A 15,986-nucleotide genomic window follows, 5' to 3' on the forward strand; every position below is an offset into this window, starting at 1 on the left:
GCTGAGGAGGCATGGTCCAATTCAATTATGGAGACATACGCCATCCGTTCTAATGAATAAGGCTTATATTTCTAAAAGTTCAAGCCAAGTAAAGTTTGATCAAACATTTAGAAAATATATCAACACCTATGATATTCTATAGATATAGTATGAAAAAATATTTCATGATGTATCAGCTACTAACTATATTCATTCTGTGTTTTGCATTTTAGTGAATTTAAGTAAAAACTGGGTCAAACTTTAGGTGGATATGTATGTTCTTGCTGGTCCCTTTTTATTGCTCAGCGTGGATACGTGCCCTCTTTTGCATTGACATTTCGTATGATGGAGTTTTGTTGCGGCCGATACGCAGTCCTTGATCAAATAGAAAGGATCAAAATAGTATAACATATTTTTTGGGGGAGTTTATGTTGCATTCGGAACCAGCAGGCTGCTGAGCAACCCAATCAGCTCGGAGATCGGAGCACACGGATGGCGTGGCGTGCTTCCTCCAGCACCTTGCGGCGAGCCGTCTGATGGTACGAGGCTCCCAGGGTCAACCCATCCAACGGTTTCAGTCCCTGGTGCGCAACGAGAACCAGGCAACGCCACAGCCAGGCGGGGCCGGCCGCAGTCCGCGGCCCACCAGTCAGTGTTCCGGATAGAGTTGCCCAGCGTCACCGTAGCATCACGTTTTTCCAGCTCAGCTCAGCTTGATATGGATAGATCCGCGTTCGTCACGCTTTTCCGGCCGTGCGCCGCTGCAGCCTGGCCCCGCCCTTGTGAACCCACCTGAGTCTGCCCCGATGTGGCACTTGAAGAGGTTGGGTGGGAGTACATCTTTTTCCATTCTTCTGAAAATAATATCATTTCTTTAACTTTGGTTGCTAAGAGCAATAATAATAGTGTAATCGGTAGCCATCTATAACAGTTTACCACATCATCTATAGCCTACATCATCTATAGCCGACTATTTTATCTCTTATAGCCAACTGACTAGACTTTATTGTAATTTGCTCTAGTTAACCCTGGTAACCCGTCGTACAAAGGCTATGACTGTGAAACAGAACATACGGTGTCACTAGAGTGTGCCTTCTCTATTGTGATGATACACTAGGTAAGATAATAATTGCAACCCAATGACTTTGGTAGTTAAAACGAAAGAAAATCGATTTTAAGTTCCAAACTTGTAGACATTTGGTGAAATGAACTTTGAACTTCAGATTCTCGTCGTTTATACCCTAAGCTATCGAATCTTAGATGAAATTGAACTCCGTGCGGGACTTTTTTCTACTTGATTTTCTTACTCTCGCTATCTAGGTCGGCCCACCTCTAGTCTCGCTCACTCCCTCGTTAGGCGGCATTTATACTGACACCTTATGCCCACTGTCGCTCCGAGTGCGTGCGTGCTCGCTGGAACAGTTAAACTGCACGTCTGGCATCAAGTCAGGCGCACACACGTCATCACCTACATAATGTGGTGTAGAGACCCACCGAGAACATATCCCTCTTCCCCATGACCGGCGGAGGCCGATGACCTTGCTCTCGGATCGAATCGTAGCCGCCCCTAGTCCAGCCCTCCCGTCGGCTGACTGTATGGTGTAGACCTTGCTCCTTTGCAGGCATTCCCAGCCGCAAGTCCCCATCCCGAAGTTTATGGGTGCGATGATGGCCCTTGTCCACTAAGAGAGGGGAATGATAACTGCTCTTGGATTCGAGTGGTGGTCGATTCCGGCGACGTTGGTCCTTGGCCGCAGACATGGGTGGAGGGACTTAGGGCGCATTCGGATTGTGCTAACATCAAGCCTACCAAATTGGTTAGACAATATTTTGGCATAGGATCCTATTAGTCATGGGTTGCGAAATTTTTGGCTACAATTAGTGAAGGAAACAACAAGTACCAAGCAGGTGGAAGAATATTTGGCATGACCAAAATCAAACAAGCCCTTGGAGGCGATGCCGCTTACCTCTAGAGCAGCATCCGCGCATGGTGGGGACTCACGGAGAAGGTGGGCACACACGAAGTGGAGACCAATCTCAGTCAAGATGGTTGCTTTCCTGTTGTACCAAATAGTCTTATAGGTTGATTTAGACCGAGATTTTCAACAGTTGATGATAGAAATAACATAATTTGATGTTTAAGCTTTATTTTCCCCGACCCTTTAGGAGTTAGACTTTTCCTTTAAAAATAGATTGGTGCCAGATGCAAGGAAAGGTTGGGTTTTCCCATGAGTAGACCTTTTTTTGTCTTCCTTATTTTTTGAAATCCTAATTATTATTAATTATGTATACGATGTCTCATAGATATGGGGGCGTCAATGGTATCGATTTTTTTGCACATATAAATGTTTCCACCCATGATTTTATACGGAAGGTAACTAATACGTAATAATTACCTTTCAATTCCACGATTTGGTAGCAATATATGAAAATCCGCAGGGGGCTTTCCAAATGGATGATGCATTCGGGCGTTACGGCGTGAAAACGGAAAGGAAACAAAAAAAAAAAGAGTAGTACCAAAAGTTACGGTGTTCCGTCGGTGGGTGGGTGGGTCCCGTGGTGGATGGAGGGAGGGACAGCGCAGGCAGGCAGGCAGGCGTCATGCGTGAAAAGCAGGAGGCAGAGCGGGGTGGGGCCGGCAGGGTGAGTGAGGCGCTACTGGAAACGTATTTGAGCTGAAATACGTTTTCAGCTCGACCTGGTCGTCAGAGATTGCCAAATTTGTTGCGGTAATTCAGCAGGATACTATATATAAGGTGAGGGGACGGACGGTGGTCATTATCTATCTATCTATCTCTGCCTAACCTCCATCTTCCTCCTCTCGTCTCCTCTCTTGTGACCTCAAGAACAGAGCCAAGAACACCTCCCATGGCGTCTCCAAGCTCAAGCTCCTCCATGGCCATGTCCTCGGCCTCTGGTGTTTGCGCGAGCCTCTCAGACCTTGGCCATGGCCTCGGTGTCCATGGGAACCTCTGTGGCGAAGAAGAAAGGAAGGAGCTAGCAGTTGACCGGCGTACGGTGGCACCCGAAGGTAAGGTTTGTTCTTGGCATACCTCTGCGTTGCCTACAGGGATCTGTTAACACATCAACTGAACCCTGTGTCTGCCTGACCATCATTTTTCAGATTTGATTCGTTCCTGCAGCTTGCTGTGGTCGTTGAAGGGTCGATGCAGCGCACAGATCTATGTTGAACGATCTTGGCGCAATCAATCTTCGGAAAGGATCCTTGAGATGTTGGGTTCGAGATCTGGTCTTGCTGAACCGGCAAAGGGGCTTTCCACACCACACCACACGGATCTGCTGTGATGACACGATCCTTTGCGGCATGGTATGTGTGGCCTGAGCGATGATGGATCTCCATCCGTACTCAACACACACATGGTATGTTTGCAGATTGATTGAAAGAAGAAAAAAAAGCTGCGCATCGCCGGGCTGCCTGCCACGGCCACGGTGCGAAACAACAACGGGCTGCCTGCCTGCACGCCCGATGCTTGCGCAACCCTCGAACGAACGAACGAGCGAGCTCAACCTTTATCTCGCCTCCCACCCGCCTCTGCATTTCGAATAGCCATCTCCACTCCCCTCGCTTCCGCAGCAAAACCCTAGCCCTCCCCCACCAGATCCGCTCCTCCCTGCTCCCCTCCCCTACCGATGGACGGCGGCGAGAGCTCACCGCGCGACGGCCGCAAGGCGCCGCCCCGCCGGCGCCCTCGAGCGGAGGACACGACGGCTCCGCTTCCCCCGCTGGCCCCCGTCGCGGATCTCGAGGACCCGAGGTAACCCCAGATCTGCTCGCTGTTGCTTCAGTTGGTACCATTTCCTCTTGATCTGCGGCCTAACTATTCTCGTCCTCTACCTCAGGCATGCGGTCGGCGGAAACTCTTCACAAGTTTCTGCAGGAACATCTACCGAGAGGTACTGGATTTACTCTCCCCATGTCTTACCAGATCCGGGGGTATCATGCTCTGCGGTGGCAGATTCCTGTTCCTGCTTTTAAGTCCTTGCTTGCTGCTGGTAGCGAATCTAGTTGTAGCCTGTGTGGTTCCCTCGAATCTGGAAGCATCATCGTCAATCATCTCCGTTTCTAGCCTGCAATATGGGGTCTCGTGTCCAGTAGGGCAGTGTTTGACTTGACCGATTGCTCTATTTGTGTGCTTACTCTGTCCCTTGCTACCACTTATTTGTCATACTGTTGTCACTTTCCTTCGTCTTCTCTAGTAAGTAGGACGACCTCTAGTTGCGTCCTCCTTTTCTCCCTGCAGTAGAGTAGATGCCAAATTGTTTTGAGCCAGCTTAAGGTTTTTTCCGGATTTCAGTGTATTATTATGGTCCATCTGTTGTCCTTTGAAGGTCCGTCATCCTGTTTCGCCCGTCATAATCAAATTGGGGTCTAGAGGATTTTTATGCCATGCATTGTTTTATTTTCCTTTTTCTGCTGGAAACTATTGTTTTATTGCATCTGCTGGTCAACTATTTTCGGCTTGATACCTGTTTGCCACTATGCAACCACTTTTCTTTACATTGTAGACTTTGATTGACACTCGAATTCCCGTCTTTGTTTCCGACTAATGCTTGGGCTAGCTTGGATTGCTATATTTGTATCCTTAGTCTGCCCTGCTTGTTTACTTCTTCCTTGTTTTATCTGTTTATTACTAGCTGTGGATATCTTGTCCTCTACTAGTTCCGTTTAAAATGGGCGCCTCAACATTATCTAGACACATTTTACTCTGTAGATAGTTACTCTACATCCGTATCTAGGAAAAAGTTGCGACACTTATTTGGAGATGGATGGAATGAGTGTTACTATGTAGTCAAGTTGAAAGTAGTATATGCTCACAGTTCCTTTCCTTTTTCTGGAAGTAATGTTTGCCGAGAGCTTGCTTTGGTGCATAATAACCTGATTATAACTTGACTGTTTTTTGCTGTCTTGCAGGGCTGCCGGTCCTTCTTATGATGCTGCATCTGGCGATGATATAAGGTTCGCTTGACACCCTCTGATACGCAATCTGCCAAGTTCTTGTATCCTTTCTTGTTGGTAGCGAAATTGTAGACTGTGGTTGCCTTGAATCCTGTTCCTCTACTCAAGTTAGAGGACATCAAGTCGCATCCTCGTTTCTTACTGTAGTAGATTACAATTTTGTGCCAGTTTAAGTTTTGTTTGGTATCTCATCGTAGTACGGTCAATCTTGTCCTGTCTGTGTCATTTATCTAGTAGGGTTTGCCTGTTGATCTACAAGATTTATATGCCATGCATTTATCAATTTTCCTTCTGCTCGAAACTATTGTTTTATTGCATCTGTTCATGAACTATTGCCTGCCTGATGCTTGTTCACAGTTCACCACTATGCAATCTGTTTTCTTTGGTTCTCTCTAGCTTATGTTTTGTCCTCTTCGTTATTTTAGCAGTTTATTAATAGCCGTGGATATCTAGTTCTGTACTACCTCCGTTTCATAAGTGTCTCAACTTTGTCCAGATGCGGATGTATCTAGACGCAGTTTACAGTATAGGTACACCCGTATCCAGAAAAAGGTGTGATGCTTATTTTTTGAGACGTATACCTGTGCAGCACTATGCGACCTGTTCCCTTTTCCAGTAGATTATGATTGACGATGTATTCTGCTGGATCTGTTGGTTGCTTGGGTTCCCTTGTTGACTCACAGGATGGTATATTTATATGCTTATTAATCTGCCTGTCACTAGCCGCTTTGATTGACAATCTCTACCGTAGACCCCTTTGTTAGTCCAATTGAACTCTACTGCAGATGGATGGTTTTGCTGATCTGTCTTGCGTGCTACAATGTCTTACTGATCTCTTCGTTGTTTTATCTGTTCACTTGCTGTGGATGTCCTGTTCTGTAATTGTTACTATATATCCAAGTTCCAGTACTTACTTACTAGCATCCATATAATCTAGTTGCGGTACTTATTTACTTAAAGGCTTGTAATTGCTGCCTTTCTTAGAAGCTAATTTCTTGATATATTTCAGGAGCCACAACTTGATCAAGACACTGGTTTCCCAATTCCTTGCCATACCGTCATGCAAATCTGAGTCTTTCTTCAAGATATATCCACCTACTGGATTGGATAAAGGATTCCTGAACTACTTCGCACAAGCTCCGTTGAGTGTGAGGTTTTCATCAGAAGAAGAGACTGGGCCTTCGAAATTCGAGCAGTTCTCTACCTGGTAGATCACTTAAAAAACGCTTCAAATACTTTGGACTGCTTCATGTTTATTTTCTATCATCTAGTGACTATTTGTATCTCTGTTGGCAGGTTAATGAAGAATATTGACCCTGAGGATGTCTTTATGAAGAATTTCGTCAAAATGTATAGCTTCTTTTGCTATGTTGTCTTGCTCCTGTTGTTGTAGGCTTTTATAATATTAATCTTATCTGCATGCTATTTTATAAATGTTTATCTACTGATTGTAATGTTGGCCTCCGTCTAATATTGTAGGGTTTTTGAGCTAAATGGCATATCTATTGATGAGTTTACCATTGGAACCGCAAGTGTCGGCCCTACAATGGTATGGGTTTGATTTCTGTACCGTTTGGACTTCAAAATTAGCGACAATATTGGTTTAAAATCTAAACGGAATTGTTGAATGTTGTATAATGCAATCTGGTTTTCATTGTAACTATGTTTGATATACATTTTAATCCTTGCACTGGAATGCTTGCAAAATTGATAACCATATAAGGTGTGCTGAAATCGGTGAACACTGTTGTAAAATGGGTAAGGATTTTTTATACTAAATGCACAATTTAAGGATCAGTTCCAAATTAGTACCTGATTTGTTCTATCTTTTTCTGTGTCGTTCTATACTGTACAAATTACTGCATTTTTAAACAACTGTTTGCTATGTGAGTGATTATTATGTATGTTCCTGTTACACCGTGTTAGTTAAGCATTGTATTATGCCACTCCCTTTGATCCGTATTACTCCGTAATTGTCTTGGTGTTAGTTCAAGTTTCGAGAAAAAAAAGAAGTTTGAACTAAAACCATGACACTCTTTGTGGATCGGAAGAAGTACATGATTTGATGCGTGGATGTATTCTGGTCAGCTTTATTTTGCCGTGTCATAATTCTTAGCTGCTCTATTGTTTGTGTATACACCTCCACTGATTCTTTGGTCTTTTATACTGTTGACTGCACTGTTAAGTTTGATTTTTGTTTCTGCTATGTGTCTGATGCTGCTAATGGTTTGCAGACTTCTTGGATCAACCCAGCCATGAGATCCTTTTGGAGCTCCATTCAAGCAATCCAAAAGCAAGTTCCGAAGCTTAAAAAATCAGCATCGGAGATTGAGATTACATCTCCAGAGGGCGTGAAGGTACTTGGTGAGGTTCGGGACATCATGTCCAGGATAGAGAATCTAGTAAAGGATGTGATGAAAGGTGTAGAAAATTCAGGAAAGCCTGGTGCCCCAAGTGTAGAGCCTGAATCAGTTGCCCGAACTTTTGTCGAGAATCTGAAGAAAATTAATGAGCATGATCTCAGCGTAGCGCTGCAACAAATTGATAAGACATCTCAGCTTGCTAATATTCCGTTCGCTATGAAGAAGAGGCTGGATGAAATGAAAGTTGAGATTCGTGTACTGAAGACATTGATCAGTGGTATGACAGGTGCCTGGGGTTTAAATAATTTGAAGCCAGACTCCCGAACAAAGGCCGATTCTGTAACTGCAAAGCCAGATTCTGTAACTGAAAAGCCAGATTCTGTAACTGAAAAGCCAGAGTCTGGAACTATAAAGCCTGCTTTTATAGTTCCCATTCTTCCTTTCCACAAAGTTGGGAAAGTTGCATCCGGTATGTCCTTCGAATTCTCCCAACCGATATGCAGTTTATGTATTTTCTGAATTTGATGTGTTCATTGTTCTGACTTATGTGCTGTTTTGTCTAGATATCCTAAACAAAGATTATCTTGGGGACGTATCACATCGGGCTGAGATGTCCTGTCAGTTTGGCACAGAGCTTAACTCTTTGATTGCATTCAAAATGAGCACTGCCCCAGATGTAAGTCAATGTTGTTAGTCAATTCACAGCTAGCTTGTTTGTTTTGCTCACCTGTATTGTTTTGGTTTTCAGGCTTGTGCTGTGCTGAGGCATCAACAGCTTTTGGGGGCAAGCAAGGTTATTGGAGATCTGAGGTTGGTACTGCCATTCAAGAACCGGCTTGATGAGGCTGGTGCTGTTGTCCCCGTGAAGCAGACGTGTATGGTACGGTGTTCTCCACCATTTGTTAAATCTTTTGCCGGGTACCTTTCTTGCTCTTTATTGTTCTGGCTTCAATTGTGCAGGGTAAGCTGATGTATTTGAACGAGCATGCCTGTATGAGCGCTACAGTTGGATTGCACAATAACCCGCTTATCAGTTTTGGTGGGATGGTTGGATGTAATGCTTCGTTTTTTGGGACAACCTCTCTCTGTGGTGGTGGAAGGCTGACTGTGAGCAGTGCTGATGGGAGTGTAAGTAGTTTGGAAGCTGCAATGTCATTGTCAAACCCTGAATGGTGGGGTACTGTTTCGGCTACAGCAAGCCTGTGAGTATAGCTTGACATTTCTCTTTTGTTCTGTCTGTTGTATGCATTATTTGTGGAGCCAGTTGTATAAAGTTCTCTTAGTATGAAGAATAGCTGTGTATTTGTCTTGTACTCGACTGATTAATTGCTGTGTGTATACTGTAGGTTGGAGCAGAATAAAGTACTCAAAGTCTTTTACAACCAGAAGGTACTTGAAAACACTACGATTGCTGGCCAGCTCGAGTACAACCACCAGAATGGGCGAGTGGTGGCGTGCGGTGGAGTGGAGCACAAGCACCATGGGGCAACCCTAAAGGCCATGATCAAGACGGATGGTATAGCTCAAGCTTTGTTGTCAATTAATGAAGGGATTGCTGGTTCAAGGCTTTCTGCATCAGTAAGGGCCAATCTTAGGGAGCTGGATCAGCCTCCAAAGGTTGGATTCTGTGTCTCAGTTAACCCCACCTGGGGTTAGACGCCTCTCTGAAGAGTAAGATGTAATGGAGGTTGGTCTTTTTGTTATGTTGAGATACTTGTAGGCGGTTGGGCCTTGCTGTAGGTCTTGAGATGATGAGATACCTGTAGGCTGTTCGTGCTTTTGCATGCCCTGCTGTTCGTCGCTTGGGCGCTGTTGTCTTGTAGCAGCTAATGTATGTCTCGCTGCTTCATTTTCAACATATTGGTCTCTCGACTAGACTGCCACACTTACCTGTGGTGAGCTGTTTTGTTGGAATGTTTATTGCTTTTCCTAGTTTTGCATCGACCAGTACTAGTAGTAGCTCTCCTTATTTTTGAATAGCTGCAACTGCGTGTAGTCAACATCCGGTGAACCTTACCTTAGAAAGGGAACTGTGCTATTTCTGAATGCTCGTATGTAGCTGTTTCTAGATACATTTCTTTATCACTTTTATATAGGACACAAAAAATGTCAGTTATCTGCGAAAACTTGGCGTGCCCTGGTATAGTGGCGATATATACGCTGCCAAATTTTTCTTCAGGTTTTTCTTAGAATTTTAAAATATATTTGTAGGTAGCAGGAGCATATACTCCCATCATCAAAAGTGCATTATCAAACCGGATTGGGTGCGTTTGTCGTGTTCATGTCTCTCCTCGTTCTTGGTCAATTCGTGAGATCGGACCATAAATCGAGACTTGATAGCATATCACAATTCATCATCACACAAGTCATAGTTGTAGATTTATTCCTTTTGTACTTGTTTGACAATATTATTTTCAAGAAAAGACTCAGGTTAACTATATGAACTAGAGCAAGAGCTATCACAACTAATTAAACACACAGATAAATTTTTTACTCCAATTGTTTCGCTTCAGTTCCACTAGTTCCATATCTTAACAAAATTACTGACTAGCATTCTCTTGATCAGATCACAACATGTATTTTGGTACTGCCGGTATCATCACGTTCAATTTCATGAAACGGCGATGCACACTTTGCCGGTCCATCGGCTCTGTTACGAACACAATACAGCACAAATCTAAATCGTGGTAAACATTCCGGCCCACAGCGGTGGAGCTTGGTTATTGCCCTATGCCACCTAGTGAACTTCTTGCTGCTGCGGCCGGTTCGGCTGAGCGTAAAGCGGTTGCGCATCTGCCCTGGTTAGCGGTGGTGCTGGCGGCAACTTTTCAAAACCTTGGTCTCTGGCATCTTTCATCATGCCTCTCTCCATCAACCTCTTGATCCAGATGCAATTTTTTGTCAAGTGGTTCGCCGGCCTTGCCGGATTCGGCGTGTGTCATCGGCACGGCTGATCCATAGCGGATTTCATGGTGTACTAGACCATAAAGGCGCGCGTTGCTGCGCCCATCGTGTTCAAGAAAATATTAAATTCAGAATATTGAGATGTTATATCTAGAAATATATGTACATTGTGATTCGTCAGCTAAACTATGTTGAAAAGATTCCTGAAGTAGAAAAGGAAAATGCACTAAATTTAGATATAGCTAGCACCATTCAAACATAAACAAATTATATTACACATAGGATTTGAATCTAGATAATATAATAAGTTTAGCTGCTGGCAAACACATAATGTGAAATGAGCAGATCAACATAGCTTTGTTTTCTAGTTCTTCGCAAAATGACGCATCTTATAATTGCCTACGTAGATACAAGCGAAGAGACAAACAAAATTGTAGTTTATATAAAAAACATTCTTCAAATAGCTGCCAGAAGGTTCATACAATGTATCAACCATTGATGTAAACCTTTGAACTAAATTAGTGGCACAACAGGTCATGATGCAGATGCTAAATTTTTGATACTCAACAAAGGCAAAAATGCCCGAGCTACTTTCTGTGCAATTGAATATTTAAGTTAATAACTCTATGTCTCAAACCAAGTGAAGAATAAGTTGTTGTTACAAAGATCATTAACTATTCGTAATGTAAAAAATTATGCTCAGCCTATTCAATCACAATACAAATGGTGCTATCTTGCAGAATTGGAAAAAAGAAACGTTCTGAATTGGCAAATAGAAACATATCTCATGGATAAACTTCCAGACCTTCTACACCCAGCTTTTAGATAAACTTATCTAACTTTGGTTAACTGTGCATGACCGTATGCTAAACAACTGAAAAGAATAATTAATCTTTAACTTCGTGTTGTGATGCACTGATGCTTCTGAGAAGCATACGACAAATGGACATCAACAATTTTTAGATTCATACTACTTTAATTCATCTCAAGCGACATAACTGATCATTTGAGGATGATCAGATCTACAATAATCTTGCAGTGGTATGATTTGAAACATTCCAAAATAGCACAACAAACTTCAATCTTTAATCATTTCGAATAAATAAAACATGATGTTGCAAATGGCATACAGAGAGAAACAACAACATTATATATTGTCGATCCAGCTTAGCATTACTATTTCTACCAAATGCCTTGCTTAGATATCTTGTGCCACTCGGAATGATCAAATATTCGGCTTGTATCAAGAGCATATTGAGTCCCCCGTAGTCTACTTAGTCTACAGAGTAACTTCTGAATCATTCAGGTCTCCACATTCCAATGAAGCCAATAAATCAAACCATGCCCCTTCTTCCGTTGAATTTCAAATTCAGTTCTGCAATATGAATGGGAAATCCAGCTTGATGTATAGTCAAATATACTGAGTAGGTGGCAAGAGCTCCTCGGAATTAAATCTTGAGGGAAGTATTTGATTCGATGTGAAAGTATGCCTATCCAAAGCAAGAGGGAGTCTATTGATTTTGGTGGACTTGCTCCAAGCTCTAGTGCTCCCTAAAATCTAACAATATGATGTATTTAGGGGCAAAGCTACACAGGGGACGAACAGGGTCCATGGTCCGCCCATGATTTTGCAAAAAATGCTATACATTGGTAGCCTACATTTTCCTGTAGCTTCGCTAGTGTCTAGACAAATATTCTAATGAAAATGGTTCAGAAAACTCGCAATGGGAGCTTCATAATGCTAAATTCAGATGGACCGAGCAGATCACTATCATCCAAGCGAGCTAGATCAACCAAAGAAATTAATTGATAGCCAATTACTAACAATTGATGCGTATATACAGATCCATGGATGCAATATCACGAAAGGAACTGTGAAGTGACATTTCCATGTATGTATTCATCAAGTGGAGCATCTAACCAGATCAGTTCCATATTCTGTCTTCTTTGCCATCACTGTGAGTAAGATGGGTGACAAGGTTCTTCTGATCTTGTCCCTCCTGTGTCCTATCTGATAGACATCAATGAAGTCAAAAGGAAGATCACAATATTAAAAGGCAACATTAACATTGACAAAAAAACATGATGGTTAAATTTCCTTAGGAGAGAATTTCCAAGGAATGGCGAATACTGGAATCATATTTGCACATCACCGTCGATGGATTTTCATCAAACAACTCTAATGTAAAGGCGAAAACCCATCACAATAATTAGGCGACAAAGGTTATAGCCGTAGTTCTTCATGATTCACGACCTGACCAAGACACCAAGCATTCCCGGCCATAAGCACTTGAAATTCAGAGATAAAAAAACCTCAAAATTCTAATAGGGATGAGATCCTTAGTTAGGAAAACAATCAAGCTAAGCAACTGCACCTGGCACACCATTAAATACCACAATGTGCATGACAAATATGTCATATTGGCAGGCGGGCGGGTTCATAAAATTAAACTTGTTCTGCTAAGACAACTATGAAACTACACTATAACCTAAGAAGCCTAACAACTATCGCGCACATAGACAAACTACATAGGCCGGACAAGCAGAAAATTAACCATGCATGTTCATCAATGAAAGCCTAGCAAATTTCTGAGATCACACAAATGACAAACCCACACTTCGATCATCCAATGAAATAACTGCCTTATTACCTTAGCCATTGTCCACTATTGTATTGACGTGAAGAGCCTTCTTGGGATCTTTCTGGGCAACCAATATGATTACACAGAATGACCATAAGTGGAACACCATACTCAGCAATTACTCCCCTTTTACACCTTCAGATTTTACCTAGAGCACTGGAATTCTGAAGTAATCATATATTTCAGAATAACAATATCACTGCATAGTATACACATAACAAATAGTTTACCATGATAATGTCTTACATGAACAGAACTGAAATTACATTCCAAGCAAATCCACTGCGAAACCCTGTAAATATTTTAAAGCAATTGTAGCATCAAACATTAACCCAAGGAACACCACTACTGCAGTCCAGATGCAAACCCTGTTAGTGGATAAAAAGTGAAACTGTACCATTTGGTGTATCTGAAAGGAAAATATGAGAAGTATTTGTTTGATTTCTCATCAATTACCATCCAGCCCAAACCGTTCACCAAGCCTTGATAATTGTTGTTAAATTTCAGAGATATATCCATGATAATAATTGGGTCTGATACTCCCAAAAATCAACGTGGCTGCAACATTATGATGCCACATATAGAGTAGATGTTAATTCCTCAACGACCGTTAGTGTATCATCTGAATCTGAAACATGAAAAAAAACACACATCAGGGCTGTGCGTAACAAGGATTCGAATTGGTAATTTCTCTCTATAATGGAAACTCATGAATAGAGAATTGTTTATTTCTGCTAAAAAGAGACTGCAGATTGCAAAGCATTGATGGACTGTTACGCGGATGCACTGAACGATGACAGGGTTGAAGAGGGCATCGGCCTGCAACGAAACAGAATAAGGAATGATGGGGTCGAGCAGCAGGCCGACCTGTTAGTCGAGGACGACGGCGAGTGATGTCGTGACGAGCTGTGAGCCTCGCCCTGACCCATCTACCCGGGTGCCACCTCCTAATCCCCGTTCTTTGGTTCTCGAGCCGCTAACGGTGTCGCCTCCGCCTCATCCCCTGTCGTTGCTGTCGCCATGTAGTCGCCGCCACCAACATCGATCGCTGGGACAATCACCAAAGAATCATAAGGATTAGCACGCCTCTAGTCGTAATAGATAGAATCAGGGCGAAATCAAATTCCTCAAGCAAGGAACGGAAAGTCATCAAGCAAATCTTTCGCAACAAGTAAGGAGAAGATGAAGCCGCACTCTACACCCTGAAGGAAAAGGGATTGGAAGGCAGTGTAGGCTCACCTTCTAGGTCATTCATTGCACGAAGAAACGGCAGCGCAATCATTTCCTTCCCACGCGCCACCATGGTTACAGCATGTTTGGTAACAATTAGGAAGGGGAATGGGAGTTTATAAGAGTGAGCTGATGGAAGGAATAGGCATGGGAAGTTGTTTTTTCATCCCAATCCCTTGTTCGATAACGCATGGTAGTTACAATCGGGAATTAAGTAACAAAGCGTTTTCTCCCTCTAATCTCACGAATTACCAGGGTCTAACCAGGGAAGAGAGTAGTGGGAATTGACGTCTTGAATTCCCTTTCCCAAACCCACCTAAATTCCCCAACTCCCAAACATACAAGGGATTTAGAGCATCTCCAACAGAGGCTCTAAAATTAGGCGCTGTAAAAGTCGTTTGCTGCGCGCTCAATCCGGATATAGCGCGCGGCGTCAACGCGAGCTTCACCGGACGCTCTATTTTACAGCGCAACTAAGAAGGCAAAAACGCGTCCTTCAGCAGAGGCTGTAAAATAGAGCTCCACAAACAAGTTTCTTGAACATACATACAACAAACAAAATCAAACACCCACAAATAAATCAAAAAAATCAACTAAATTAATATGGATTATCCATCTAGCAAGAAATTGATCTAGCTAGCAAGCTAGCAATCGAATCCCGTCAGTGCGTGCGCACAGAGATCAGTCCATGCGTGCGCGGCCGCAGCAATGGAGTCCGGGCGCGGCCGAAATCGAGTTTTGCTAGCTACAGCAATTGAAATCGAGTCCGTGCAATTGAAATCGAGTCCGTGCAATTGAAATCGAGTTTAGCTGCCTCGCAGCGCGACGGCCGGCGAAGCTCGCAGCCTCGCAGCGGGCCGGCGGAGCTTGCAGCGCGGCGGCCGGCGGAGCTCGCAGCCTCGCAGCGCGACGGCCGGCGAAGCTCGCAGCCTCGCAGCGGGCCGGCGAAGCTCGCAGCCTCGCAGCGGGCCGGCGAAGCTCGCAGCCTCGCAGCGGGCCGGCGGAGCTCGCATCGCGATGGCCGGCGCAGCTCGTAGCCTCGCAGCGCGACGGCCGGCGAAGCTCGCAGCCTCACAGCGGGCCGGCGGAGCTCGCAGCGCGGCGGCCGACGGAGCTCGCAGTGAGGCCGGTGGAGCTCGAGGCGCGCAGCCGGCGGAGCTAGCAGCGCGACGGCCGGCGGAGCTTGCAGTGAGGCGGCCGGCGGAGCTCCTCCTCGCGCGAGAGACATTTCAGAGCGGTTTCTTTTTCGCGCGATGGGAAGGATCGCGATTTTAGCTTACAGCGCGGGCTAGCCGGCGCGCCAGATATACAGCTTTCGATAGCGCAAAGTACCGCGCACACTAAAATATTTACAGCGCGGTCTATTTTACAGCGTCTGCTGAAGGACAAAATATTGCATCCGGCGCTGCATATTAACGGTTATTTTAGCGCAGCGCTATTTTAGAGCCTCTGTTGGAGATGCTCTTAATAGCCCGTACATCCTAAATTCCCATTCCCTTCACTGAGGAGCTAGATTTACCTCAAAAAAAAAAGGAGGAGCCAGATTCACATAAGCCGCGTGTGGTGCCAGCCTTGCACATTGAACGGGCCCAATTAACAAACGGGCCGCAGGAAAACCCATTTCAGCCCAAATCACGGGAAAGCTTCTAGCTCGGTCTGGAGAGTAGCGGCGCATAAATGTTTTGCGAGAAGTGATGTGCGGGTCGCGAGTAAAAAGGGGCCGAGACACGAAGCAGGACGGCCAAGAGATCTGGACCGTTTACAGGATAGATCGGACGGTTGACGAGTCCAAATGGCTGTGGAGGCTCTTAGGAGGTTCCATTATACTGCTAACTAATTTTTCCTGATCTTGCCACGATTTTTTCTCAACCCATTGCTTCTTTGGACCCG

The 15,986-nt window shown here is 44.1% G+C and overlaps 1 protein-coding gene and 1 long non-coding RNA gene across 2 annotated transcripts; one reads left to right on the top strand and one right to left on the bottom strand.

Moving 5' to 3' along the window:
- The first annotated feature begins 3,630 nt into the window (after positions 1-3,630).
- LOC124648164 lies at positions 3,631-9,260 on the top strand. The gene is made up of 11 exons (XM_047187965.1): positions 3,631-3,755; positions 3,841-3,894; positions 4,913-4,957; positions 5,967-6,164; positions 6,254-6,307; positions 6,437-6,506; positions 7,192-7,789; positions 7,884-7,996; positions 8,069-8,200; positions 8,281-8,522; positions 8,667-9,260. The coding sequence occupies exons 1-11, from the start codon at positions 3,631-3,633 to the stop codon at positions 8,974-8,976; spliced, it is 1,941 nt and encodes a 646-aa protein (XP_047043921.1). The 3' UTR covers positions 8,977-9,260.
- Positions 9,261-13,369: 4,109 nt separating this feature from the next.
- Positions 13,370-14,174, bottom strand: LOC124708238. Its single transcript, XR_007005070.1, has 3 exons — positions 14,106-14,174; positions 13,734-13,914; positions 13,370-13,494 (listed from the first exon to the last, which is right to left on the bottom strand). It is a non-coding gene; the product is annotated as an uncharacterized LOC124708238 (long non-coding RNA).
- Between the last annotated feature and the right edge of the window lie 1,812 nt (positions 14,175-15,986).

Source organism: Lolium rigidum, chromosome 4 (genome assembly GCF_022539505.1).
Source record: "Lolium rigidum isolate FL_2022 chromosome 4, APGP_CSIRO_Lrig_0.1, whole genome shotgun sequence".
Classification (NCBI taxonomy): Eukaryota; Viridiplantae; Streptophyta; class Magnoliopsida; order Poales; family Poaceae; genus Lolium; species Lolium rigidum.

Coding starts and splice junctions, on each gene's coding strand:
- LOC124648164 (XM_047187965.1), top strand. CDS start 3,631: ATGGACGGCGGCGAGAGCTCACCGCGCGACGGCCGCAAGGCGCCGCCC. Junction 3,895..4,912: donor GCAGGAACATCTACCGAGAG/GTACTGGATTTA, acceptor GCTGTCTTGCAG/GGCTGCCGGTCCTTCTTATG. Junction 4,958..5,966: donor GCATCTGGCGATGATATAAG/GTTCGCTTGACA, acceptor GATATATTTCAG/GAGCCACAACTTGATCAAGA.